At 39.0% G+C, this 13,586-nt stretch overlaps 1 protein-coding gene across 3 annotated transcripts in view; it reads right to left on the bottom strand.

Moving 5' to 3' along the window:
- GRIK2 (glutamate ionotropic receptor kainate type subunit 2) overlaps window positions 1–13,586 on the bottom strand; it is a 638,585-nt gene that overhangs the window by 211,160 nt on the left and 413,839 nt on the right. For all 3 annotated transcript variants that reach the window (XM_060167216.1, XM_060167215.1, XM_060167217.1), the window contains exon 9: window positions 7,194–7,307. In XM_060167216.1, coding sequence (XP_060023199.1) covers window positions 7,194–7,307 — 114 coding nt within the window. The remainder of the gene's footprint in view (window positions 1–7,193; window positions 7,308–13,586) is intronic.

Genomic DNA, 13,586 nt, shown 5'->3' on the forward strand with positions numbered 1-13,586 from the left:
TAGAAAAGCACTGGAGTTGTAAAGCAGAGACTAGCACACCATTGTGAAGCAATTATACCCCAATAAAGATGTTAAAAAAAAAAAAAGAAAGAAAAGCACTGTAACCATAACCAGAGCTTAGAAATATAGGAGAAACATATTTTAAGGTCGGAATTGTAGAAGGAGGTTTGAATCATGTTGAGTTTGATCCTCGACATGCAGGTAGATATATGTCCTATGAGCAGCTGCAAATTTACATCTGAGTCTCAGATCAAGGGCACAGTTAAAATTTAGATTACACAATTTTACACGGTACTATTGTGATTACATCTTTGAAAATGAGAAAGCTAAAGCAAAATTATCTCATTTCCATGTAGTTTGCTGTGGTTAAGCTGAACCAAAAATTCATATTTCTCCAATCATTCTTCTAGAACTTAAAATATATTGCTAATAATAAAATAATCTTCAAAAAATTATGGTGTTGACAATAGTGTTGGCAATGAAAAAGAATATAACAACAAAATGAAAATACTTAAGGCTCTTTATTATGGTAGCATTTTAAAATTAGATTTAATAAAGAAGGAGGAAGGAAGCAGGTGTGTGTGTATGTGTATGTGCGATGATGTGGTAAAAAATTAGGTTCTGGTCACTTACAGAGCCTCTAAAGATTGGGACCCTAAGGTTTAAAAACTTATGCCTAATTTCACATTAAAACAAACAGCTTTCTTTCTCTATGATACCACCACCAATAGTTTTATGTTGATCTAGCTAATCTGGAGGTCTAGGAGAATATGAGAATTTATTTGAAAAAAAAACACATCAAGCTATTAGAGCCAGAATGAAAAGAAGAAATGCAGGGCAAGCGTGATCCCTGAAACAGGAGGGAAAAATATGGTGAGAAAAGGTTTGGTTGCCTTTGAATAAGCTGGTTGCAGGGATGGGGTACGAGCAGCCTGAGTTTGAATGAGGCACCCATTTCATATTAACATGTATAAGTACTACTTACACACGTATACCTACTGTATCTTCCTTAAATTATTTTGATATTACTAGCTCCACAACACATGTTTAAAATTGCTTAGAAATTGTATAGAGATCGATAAGAATGAAAAACCTTTTTTCTTTGTGAAGCTGCATTATTTGGGTTTCCAAGCCTGAATGCTAGTAACTCTCTAAGAACTATGTGCTTGACTGTCGCTCTGTGACAATGGAAAGAGAAGAATCAGAGGGAAAACCCTATTGCAGGGACAGATTTGAAGGCCTAGAAATCTTTTTTTTTTTTTTAACATCTTTATTGGAGTATAATTGCTTTACAATGGTGTGTTAGTTTCTGCTTTACAACAAAGTGAATCAGTTATACATATACATATGTTCCCATATCTCTTCCCTCTTGCGTCTCCCTCCCTCCCACCCTCCCTATCCCACCCCTCCAGGTGGTCACAAAGCACTGAGCTGATCTCCCTGTGCTATGCGGCTGCTTCCCACTAGCTATCTATTTTACGTTTGGTAGTGTATATATGTCCATGCCTCTCTCCCGCTTTGTCCCAGCTTACCCTTCTCCCTTCCCATATCCTCTGCTTTTGTTGATATTATGGAAGAAGTTGCAGAACAATTTAGGGGACGATTCGGTCACTTCTCTCTTTTGTACTGTAATTCCTTCCACTGTCCTTGGGAGTTGGCTCCCAGATAAGCCTCCTGTATCTGTGGGCTGCAACAATAAAGCCTAACAAGCCTAAGCAAGTAAACTGAGTATGAAATACACAACCTTCCAGGAAGTGCTAAGAAAATAAAAACTAAGACTAAGCTGCAGATGCAAGCACATTTGTTCAATTCATTGAGCAACCGGGAAGAAAGAGCCTCCTTAAGAGTAAGTGACTTTTCTGAAACAGTCACCAAATTTAGTCATTTGCATGCTAAAGTGCTACTAGTCCTTAAGGGAAAGAACATGTACAGTAGCATTTAGTGCTAGTAATCTTTTGATGGACAAAAATCAATTATTATACAGGAGCCGCACAGTGGGGAACACTCAACGTATTTAGACAGGCTTGAAAACCAAGAACACAGGGAAAACAGGCATTCCTTCTATGAACTTAAATAAATATTCAGCCACCTGATACTGCCCCTAGCTAGTGTATCCATAGTAGTAAGGACAACAGGATGAGGCTAATAAACTGAAAAGAGAGCACACATTATTCTCAAAAGCTCTCTATGTCTCATTCAGAAAGAGTATTCTTCTTATTATTTTTGGTGATTAGAAATTTATATTTTAACAATTGTTATGCAATAAACGAAATCATCATATATGAAAACACAGTTCTAAGGTTGATGTCTGTAACTCCAATAATAATGATAAACACAAGAAGCAAGGGAATTTTAACCACTGAATCTGAAATTCAAAAGCCAGAGTGGTAATATGAGGAATATGAAAGAGAGGGCATGAGTAGGCTGCAGTTTTAGGTCTAGACCTGCAGGTGAGGCTACATAATTTCCAAATTGTATGACATCATTTAAGTCAAAACTAACAAGATAAATATTTAAAAAATTGTTTAGAGCTTTCTAAAATGAACTCATTCCATGATATGACTACTGATACCTACTACGCCCATACAGTGTATTGGGCGTAGGTTGTATTGTTGAAGAGGAGCAAAAAACATTAGTAAACAAGATGCTTAATCTCAATTCCAAAGAGAAAAAATGAGACAGGCCCCGTTACTCTTTTGATTGCCCAGAAAAATCTGCGATTATGGTTTAAAGAAGCTGAAAGAAAACTGAGCGCTAAGTTAGGAGAGGGGAGAAACAAGAGGCCCGAGGCATCCAAGCAAGAGTAGCCTAAATCTTGGCCCCTGAGGAAATGTCTAGATGTCTGGGGACACACCTGTAACTGCATCACAGTGCTCTAGCATATGTGGGATTTCTGGATGAGAAGCACTGCTTTAGGTGAACAATCCTCAATCAAGATGCTATTCTGGTCATAAACTATAGTTGTTAGACTTTTCCATCCTGGGCCACTAGAGACTTCATTTTACAGTATTGGTTGCTCAAGTTGGACACACAGATTGGTTGAAAGCCCACTTCTCTACTTTCTAGCTCTGTGACCATGAGCAGGTTACTTAGGCAATCTGCATACTAGCTTTCCCACCTGTAAGAGTATGGATAATGGTATCTTCCTCAAAAGGTTATTATGACAATTAAATGAGTAAATCTATGAGTAGTGCTTTGAACAATGTCTAGCACATAGCAGACATACCAAAAATGTGCATTTTTTTTTAATGAACCATATTCATATAACCTTATTTAGTGAAGCTGAGAAGCAGATAAAAGCACCAGCCTCAGTTATCATGGTCTTCTTTCAATTTTACAAATTTTTCAAGATCTTTCCTGCTTTAGGGCCCTTGCATATGCTGTTCTCTCTGCTGAGAATATTTCTTCCCCCTCTCTTTACCTTGATAATTTCTTTTCAACTCTCTATCCTTCGGCAGTGAGACCTAACCTGGCCCATCCTTCCACTCCTGATCCCTGGTGTAACTCTGGATCATTCTGTAAAAGGCATCACACACTTTATCTTTCTCTTATATCTTAATCACAAGGTGTGGTGTGTGGTACGTGTGTGTGTGTGTGTGTGTGTGTGTGTGTGCGTGCGTGTGTGTATTTATCCTTATGAATCCTACCATTTTCTAAGCTCCATAAAGGCAGAGACCGTGTCTATTTTCTCCATCAAATATAGTGGTTTGGGGCTTCCCTGGTGGCACAGTGGTTGAGAGTCCGCCTGCCGATGCGGGACACAGGTTCGTGCCCCAGTCCAGGAAGATCCCACATGCTGCGGAGCGGCTGGGCCAGTGAACCATGGCCGCTGAGCCTGCACGTCCGGAGCCTGTGCTCCGCAACAAGAGAGGCCACAACAGTGAGAGGCCCGCGTACCGCAAAAACAACAAAACAAAAAAATATATATAGTGGTTATCACAAAGCCTGATATATCATCATCACTAAGTACATATTTGTTAAATACAAAAAGAATGAATTAAAAAAATAAATAAATAAAATTCAAGAGAAATGGAGCTGATTATGATAAGCACACTGACGATGCCAAATTCTAGAAAACCTCACTGGCTCTTTTTAAGACACATAATAAAAATGTCAAACAAGAAGCATTAAGTGAACTTCTCTCTGTGGAGATATCATTATTCACAACATAGGCAGAATCTCCTCTGAGATTTTCCAAGAGAGAAAAGGACAAAATAATCATAACATAAATCAAATGATCATACTTCCTTATAAAATATAAATTAAGTATCTATAAATTATATCAAGCTGGCTTATATAAATAATGTAAATAATCTCTTCAAATCTTTTCCTGATTGTGGATACTCTGTGATCAGAGTATTCAGAAAAAGAAGTTTTTCAACTAAGTGATATAAAAACAAATGACGTACCTTTCTTTTTAACAAAAATCACAACCTCTTTGAAACTAATACAGTGACATAGTCTAAAATATAAGTAACCTATTCATTAAAATGTAAGCTTAGAGTATGTTCCAGAGTTGATCTTACATCTTGGTTATATGGAGCAATGATCTGAGGAATAGTTCTCAATCATCATTACAGGTCAGAATTACCTGTGGAACTTAAAAAAATGAATATGTCCTACAGTTAAAGGTAGCAATAATTTTTTAAAAGCTTTATGCCTGGCTCTGATATGAAGCTAAGATTAAATACCACTTGTTTATGAATAGATATAAAATTGTTTATTATTGAGAAAAATATTTGGATACTTTTTATAAAATAACTCTGAGTAATTAAGCAATACTGAGAAATTGTATGGGTAGTCTTAATCACCTGCTTTGTCTGGACAAGAAGTTTGCAATAAGCTGCGCACTTGAAAAATATTTAAATACAGCCATTTAAAAGTTGCTTATCCCCCTAATTTTCTGCATAATTAAATATTGTTTATTTTATTTAATTTGACAAATATTTATTGAGTGCCTCCTATGCCCAAGTCACTCTACTCTGACACTAAGAGATCTAAAAAGTGTAAAATTTGATTATTGGCCTGTACAGATCCATGCCAAATAGAGACCCAGATACATACAAAATTTCTAAAATAAAAAAAATGCATGGTAAGTGCTATGATAGAGTATTATGATACATGAAATATACACTCCTCTGCCCACCCCAAACATAACGCAACTAAATGAAAGGATCAAAGAGTTTCACAGAGAGCATGTCATCTGAGATGGGTCTGGAAGGATGAAAATTTTTCACAGGGGATCATAAAGAAGTGAGCAAAGATTTGGAGCCATAAAATAAGTGATGCATTTGAGAGTTTGGCTGGATCAGGAAGAACATAGAAAGGAGAATGGGGGCTGGTTGCTGAAGACGACAGATGTCCCTTGCCCAGCACTCTTTACTCTGTGAGCATTGTAAAGGCACATGTGGTGTAAAAACAGGAGGCTTAAAAAAAAAAAAAAAAAAAAAAAAAAAAACAGGAGGCTTAGTCAGATCCTAATTCTCCAAGGAATGGTCGGTGATGTTTGGAGGAATATTGCACACATGAAATAATTTAATAATAATATAGTATTCATTCTAAATAATATAAACTACTGACAAGTTCTATATTTCAGAAATGGAGAGAACCATATTGCAAACAAAGGGAACGGGGCTAACACAATCACAGTAACAGGCTAACTGATTACCCCAGTTCAGTTAAATTGCAGGATTCCTGAAGGGAATAATGGGAAATGACAATAGAAAGGTGGGAGAAGACAAGACTGTAGAAAGCTCTGAATGTCAGGGTCAAAACTTGGGGGCCTTTTTAATGGTCAATATGGATTCACTAAAGACTTGTAAGCAGAGAAGCAGGAAATGACAGAGTTAGATCTTCACAGTGGAGAGTGAAGTGCATTGCAATGGGAGAAGGTTGTCAGCAGGAGGGATAGTTACATAGTTACTGTAATTGTCCCAGCAGCAGGTTATGAGATCCAGGATATACTGGCAGATAAAGGATATACTAGTGCCCTGTGAGGACATTCCATCTGAGGACGAGGGCTGGTGGATTGGTGGGTTTGGGAGTTATCTTTGAAAAGAGAAGGAGATATAAAATTAAGTTAAAGGGACCAGCGAAGTTTGGATATGATGGAGCAAGTATTTACTGAGGTTCTTAGCAAGGGAGTAATTAAAAATCCCCATGAACTTCCATCACTGTCATTTCATGATTACAAGGTTTGCTTCATTATCAAGAGTCTTTAACACAAGCCGTTTTGTTTTGACATGCCTAGAGATCTGACATCCTTTGTTGTTACTATAAGGACAAGATTATGAATTCTTCCTGGCTTGATTTACCACCATAAATCAAATTTAGAAATTATATAAATGCTAAAATTGTGTGGAGGTTTGTTCTGGACAATAATCTTACATTCCTATTGAATGTAAGATTCCTTCCTACCTGGGGAATCTTAAGAACTAGTATTGATAAATTTATTCTGTAGGTAAAAGTACTCACTAATTCATCAGCCCCTTGCTTGTTCTAAAATTAAGATTCCCATTTGCAAATGGCATGGTAGGCATACGTAAACATTACTGTGTGATCTAATTAAAATATATAATTATAAGAGGAGTAAAAATATCCAGCTTATCAGTATTAATTTAATTCTATTGGTGATGAAAATATTTCTGGCTTAAAACAGCACTTGTCATTTGATTTCATTAGGGAGATTAGTAAAGTAAAAGTGAATTTGCCATGATGAAAACAATTAAATTGAAATCAAGGTTAAAATATAATTATAATAGAAAAAGTCCCGAAAAATAAATGGTATGCCCTCTGAAATATATCTACAGGAGATGAAAGCAGAAGCAAAGTTCATATGCAGCTCCTCACATAAGTATATTTATACAGCTGCATGTCCGTGTACTTTTCAAATCTTAACATTGACAATTTTTCAATAGCAACTAATTTTGTACAAACATAAAGATTTCCAATAATATATGAAGCTGTATTATTAATCAACATAAGCAGCCCAAACTTTAATATAATTTATATCATTAAAAGCTAACAAAATAAAACTGTGACTAAATTAACATTGACACATTTGTTATACAGTAATTGCTAAATAACTGTAAAATATATTACATTCTGTTCATTACTACTCCAATTATAATGTCCTTTCCTATCCATTTCCATGTTTACCTACATTTATCTAAAAAGAATGGAAAAACACTTACCAAAATGGTGGTAACGATCAAAGAACGATTGGATAAGGAATCTGTGATGTTGGCTGGCTTTCCCTTTTGACTTTCTGTCATATTCAGGCCACTGGCTGGATCCCAAGTTCCAATCTATAAAATAGCATATGTACTTTGTAAATCGTCCATCAGGCACCTGGGAGAGAGCACTGAAGAGAAAGTTAAGACTGCTAACACTTATTATTCACATCTGCTGCATTATCTGCTGTTGTTGAAGTAAAGGCTGCTTGTTTTAAGCATGATTCACTGCTTTGTGAAGTGTGTCCAGTGAAGTGTGACATTAAAGAACAAAATGATCCATTGCACTTCTCCAGTCAGTGTGAGGAGCTTAATTTTCCATTCAGACTTTCATTCACCAAGATAAACTACTGCTGATGATTCCTTGATAGCTGGCTGGAAACTCATTAATAGCACATATTTTTGACAGTAATGGATCTGTCTTATCCTCTCATTACAATGATAACATGCCATATTATATGGACAAAGCTAAAAGACAGAGCAAAACCTGGAGATCCAGGGTAAATTAATAGGTAAAAGCAGGCTTAAAAGAGGCATTAATTCGTATTCACAAAACCCCCAGTAGGGCAAAATCATACCCCAAATTACCTGCAGAGCATTTAAAAATACACATTTGCAGCTTTAAGATACTCCAAGGAAAGGAGATTACAGCATAATCTCATCTGGATAACCCATTCTAATACTTCCACTTGTATTCTATTCAATATGTATTTTAATTTAACTAATACCCTCTGATAGATTAGGCCATATACTCTCTGTGTTCAGACATTTTATACTCACTGAACACAGTCTATAGGATGACACAGAGCTACCTCTGGAGAGATACATATAAGCATAAGATGCCACTAAATACATAGATTGGGTGGTTTACATACATGCACCTGCACCATTGCATGTCATGTAACAATGGTGACCAGTAAAGGAAAACAGAAACAAAAGGAGACGCAGAGTCAGTATTTCTTAGTCAGCATTACTTTTCCTCACCCTCTCAAACCTGGGAGTCATCAGTAGTGAAATCTGTCTTACGTATGCCCGTAGCCAATTACCCAACTTGTTTTCCTCAAATGAAGCTATAAATTATCAATTTCTTTTTAAAGTAAAGTTTTGTACATACAGATCTTCCTCAACTTATGGATGAACCCATCATAAGTTGAAAACATTGTTAAATCAGAAATGCATTTAGTGGAGCTCTTCCGGGAAGATGGCGGAAGAGTAAGACGCGGAGATCACCTTCCTCCCCACAGATACACCAGAAATACATCTACGCGTGGAACAACTCCTACGGAGCACCTACTGAACGCTGGCAGAAGACCTCAGACCTCCCAAAAGGCAAGGAATCCTCCACGTACCTGGTTAGGGCAAAAGAAAAAACTAAACAGAGACAAAAGGATAGGGACGGGTCCTGCACCAGCGGGAGAGAGCTGTGAAGGAGGAAAAGTGTCCACACACTAGGAAGCCCCTTCGCGGGTGGAGACTTCGGGAGGCGGAGTGGGGGAGCTTGGGAGCCGCGGAGGAGAGCACAGCAACAGGGGTGCGGAGGGCAAAGCGGACAGATTCCAGCGCAGAGGATAGGGCCGACCGGAACTCACCAGCCGAGAGGCTTGTCTGCTCGCCCGCCGGGGCGGGCGGGGCTGGGAGCTGAGGCTCCGGCTTTTGTCGGAGCGCCGGGAGAGGACTGAGGTTGGCGGCGGTGAACACAGCCTGCAGGGCGTTAGTGCACCGCGGCTAGCCGGGAGAGAGTCCGGGGAAAAGTCTTGACCTGCCGAAGAGGCAAGAGACTTTTACGTCCCTCTTTGTTTCCTGGTGCACGAGGAGAGGGGATTAAGAACGCTGCTTGAGAGAGCTCCAGGGACGGGCGCGAGCCGCGGCTAAAAGCACGGACCCCAGAGACAGACATGAGACGCTAAGGCCGCTGCTGCCGCCACCAGGAGGCCTGTGTGCGAACACAGGTCACTAGCCACACGCCCTTCCTGGGAGCCTGTGCAGCCCGCCACTGCCAGGGTCCCGGGATCCAGGGACAACTCCCCCGGGAGAACGCACGGCGCGCCTCAGGCTGCAACGTCACGCCGGCCTCTACCGCCGCAGGCCCGCCCCACACTCCGTGACCCTCCCTACCCCCGGGCCTGGGTGAGCCAGAGTCTCCGAATCAGCGGCTCCTTTAACCCCGTCCTGTCTGAGCAAAGAACAGACGCCCTCCGGCAACCTACACGCACAGGCGGGGCCAAATCCAAAGCTGAGCCCCTGGGAACTGTGAGAACAAAGAAGAGAAAGGGAAATCTCTCCCAGCAGCCTCAGAAGCAGCGGATTAAAGCTCCACAATCAACTTGATATACCCTGCATCTGTGGAATACCTGAATAGACAACTAATCATCCCAAATTAAGGAGCCCTGTGGATGAAAGGCTCTTGGTGCTGCAGCCAGGAGTCAGTGCTGTGCCTCTGAGGTGGCAGAGCCAACTTCAGGACACTGGTCCACAAGAGGCCTCCCAGCTGCACATAATATCAAACAGCAAAAATCTCCGAGAGATCTCCATCTCAACGCCAGCACCCAGCTTCACTCAACGACCAGCAAGCTACAGTGCTGGACATCCTATGCCAAACAACTAGCAAGACAGGAACACAACCCCACCCATTAGCAGAGAGGCTGCCCAAAATCATAATAAGTCTACAGACACCTCAAAACACACCACCAGACGTGGACCTGCCCACCAGAAAGACAAGATCCGGCCTCATCCACCAGAACACAGGCACTAGTACCCTCCACCAGGAAGCCTACACAACCCACTGAACCAACCTTAGCCACTGGGGACAGACACAAAAAACAACAGGAACTACGAACCTTCAGCCTGCAAAAAAGGAGACCCCAAACACAGTAAGATAAGCAAAATGAAAAGACAGAAAAACACACAGCAGATGAAGGAGCAAGATAAAAACCCACCAGACCTAACAAATGAAGAGGAAATAGGCAGTCTACCTGAAAAAGAATTCAGAATAATGATAGTAAGGTTGATCCGAAATCTTGGAGATAGAATGGACAATAGAATGGACAAAATGCAAGAATCAGTTAACAAGGACCTAGAAGAACTAAAGATGAAACAAGCAACGATGAACAACACAATAAATGAAATTAAAAGTACTCTAGATGGGATCAATAGCAGAATAACTGAGGCAGAAGAACGGATAAGTGACCTGGAAGATAAAATAGTGGAAATAACTACTGCAGAGCAGAATAAAGAAAAAAGAATGAAAAGAACTGAGGACAGTCTCAGAGACCTCTGGGACAACATTAAACGCACCAATATTCGAATTATAGGGGTTCCAGAAGAAGAAGAGAAAAAGAAAGGGGCTGAGAAAATATTTGAAGAGATTATAGTTGAAAACTTCCCTAATATGGGGAAGGAAATAGTTAATCAAGTCCAGGAAGCACAGAGAGTCCCATACAGGATAAATACAAGGAGAAATACGCCAAGACACATATTAATCAAACTGTCAAAAATTAAATACAAAGAAAACATATTAAAAGCAGCAAGGGAAAAACAACAAATAACACACAAGGGAATCCCCATAAGGTTAACAGCTGATCTTTCAGCAGAAACTCTGCAAGCCAGAAGGGAGTGGCAGGACATATTGAAAGTGTTGAAGGAGAAAAACCTGCAACCAAGATTACTCTACCCAGCAAGGATCTCATTCAGATTTGATGGAGAAATTAAAACCTTTACAGACAAGCAAAAGCTGAGAGAGTTCAGCACCACCAAACCAGCTCTACAACAACTGCTAAAGGAACTTCTCTAGGCAAGAAACACAAAAGAAGGAAAAGACCTACAATAACAAACCCAAAACAATTAAGAAAATGGGAATGGGAACACACATATCGATAATTACCTTAAATGTAAATGGACTAAATGCTCCCACCAAAAGACACAGATTGGCTGAATGGATACAAAAACAAGACCCATATATTTGCTGTCTACAAGAGACCCACTTCAGACCTAGAGACACATACAGACTGAAAGTAAGGGGATGGAAAAAGGTATTTCATGCAAATGGAAACCAAAAGAAAGCTGGAGTAGCAATTCTCATATCAGACAAAATAGACTTTAAAACAAAGACTATTAGAAGAGACAAAGAAGGACACTACATAATGATCAAGGGATCGATCCAAGAGGAAGATATAACAATTGTAAATATTTATGCACCCAACATAGGTGCACCTCAATACATAAGGCAAATACTGACAACCATAAAAGGGGAAATCGACAGTAACACATTCATAGTAGGGGACTTTAACACCCCACTTTCACCAATGGACAGATCATCCAAAATGAAAATAAATAAGGAAACACAAGCTTTAAATGATACATTAAACGAGATGGAGTTAATTGATATTTATAGGACATTCCATCCAAAAACAACAGAATACACATTTTTCTCAAGTGCTCATGGAACATTCTCCAGGATAGATCATATCTTGGGTCACAAATCAAGCCTTGGTAAATTTAAGAAAATTGAAATTGTATCAAGTATCTTTTCCGACCACAACGCTATGAGACTCGATATCAATTAGAGGAGAAGATCTGTAAAAAATACAAACACATGGAGGCTAAACAATACACTACTTAATAATGAAGTGATCACTGAAGAAATCAAAGTGGAAATCAAAAAATACCTAGAAACAAATGACAATGGAGACACGACGACTCAAAATCTATGGGATGCAGCAAAAGCAGTTCTAAGAGGGAAGTTTATAGCAATACAATCTTACCTTAAGAAACAGGAAACATCTCGAATAAACAACCTAACCTTGCACCTAAAGCAATTAGAGAAGGAAGAACAAAAAACCCCAACGTTAGCAGGAGGAAAGAAATCATAAAAATCAGATCAGAAATAAATGAAAAAGAAATGAAGGAAACGATAGCAAAGATCAATAAAACTAAAAGCTGGTTCTTTGAAAGGACAAACAAAATTGATAAACCATTAGCCAGACTCATCAAGAAAAAAAGGAAGAAGACTCAAATCAATAGAATTAGAAATGAAAAAGGAGAAGTAACAACTGACACTGCAGAAATACAAAAGATCATGAGAGATTACTACAAGCAACTCTATGCCAATAAAATGGACAACCTGGAAGAAATGGACACATTCTTAGAAAGGCACAACCTGCCAAGACTGAATCAGGAAGAAATAGAAAATATGAACAGACCAATCACAAGCACTGATATTGAAACTGTGATTAAAAATCTTCCAACACGCAAAAGCCCAGGACCAGATGGCTTCACAGGCGAATTCTATCAAACATTTAGAGAAGAGCTATCACCTATCCTTCTCAGACTCTTCCAAAATATAGCAGAGGGAGGAACCCTCCCAAACTCATTCTACGAGGCCACCATCACCCTGATACCAAAACCAGACAAGGATGTCACAAAGAAAGAAAACTACAGGCCAATATCACTGATGAACATAGATGCAAAGATCCTCAACAAAATACTAGCAAACAGAATCCAACAGCACATTAAACGGATCATACACCATGATCAAGTGGGGTTTATTCCAGGAATGCAAGGATTCTTCAATATACGCAAATCAATCAACGTGATACACCATATTAACAAATTGAAGGAGAAAAACCATATGATCATCTCAATAGATGCAGAGAAAGCTTTTGACAAAATTCAACACCCATTTAGGATAAAAACCCTGCAGAAAGTAGGCATAGAGGGAACTTTCCTCAACATAATAAAGGCCATATATGACAAACCCACAGCCAACATCGTCCTCAATGGTGAAAAACTGAAAGCATTTCCACTAAGATCAGGAACAAGACAAGGTTGCCCACTCTCACCACTCTTATTCAACATAGTTTTGGAAGTTTTAGCCACAGCAATCAGAGAAGAGAAGGAAATAAAAGGAATCCAAATCGGAAAAGAAGAAGTAAAGCTGTCACTGTTTGCAGATGATATGATCCTATACATAGAGAATCCTAAAGATGCTACCAGAAAACTACTAGAGCTAATCAATGAATTTGGTAAAGTAGCAGGATACAAAACTAATGCACAGAAATCTCTGGCATTCCTATACACTAATGATGAAAAATCTGAAAGTGAAATCAAGAAAACACTCCCATTTACCACTGCAACAAAAAGAATAAAATACCTAGGAATAAACCTACCTAAGGAGACAAAAGACCTGTATGCAGAAAATTATAAGACACTGATGAAAGAAATTAAAGTTGATACAAATAGATGGAGAGATATACCATGTTCTTGGATTGGAAGAATCAACATTGTGAAAATGACTCTACTACCCAAAGCAATCTACAGATTCAATGCAATCCCTATGAAACTACCACTGGCATTTTT

The sequence above is a fragment of the Lagenorhynchus albirostris genome, chromosome 12 (assembly GCF_949774975.1).
Source record: "Lagenorhynchus albirostris chromosome 12, mLagAlb1.1, whole genome shotgun sequence".
NCBI lineage: Eukaryota > Metazoa > Chordata > Mammalia > Artiodactyla > Delphinidae > Lagenorhynchus > Lagenorhynchus albirostris.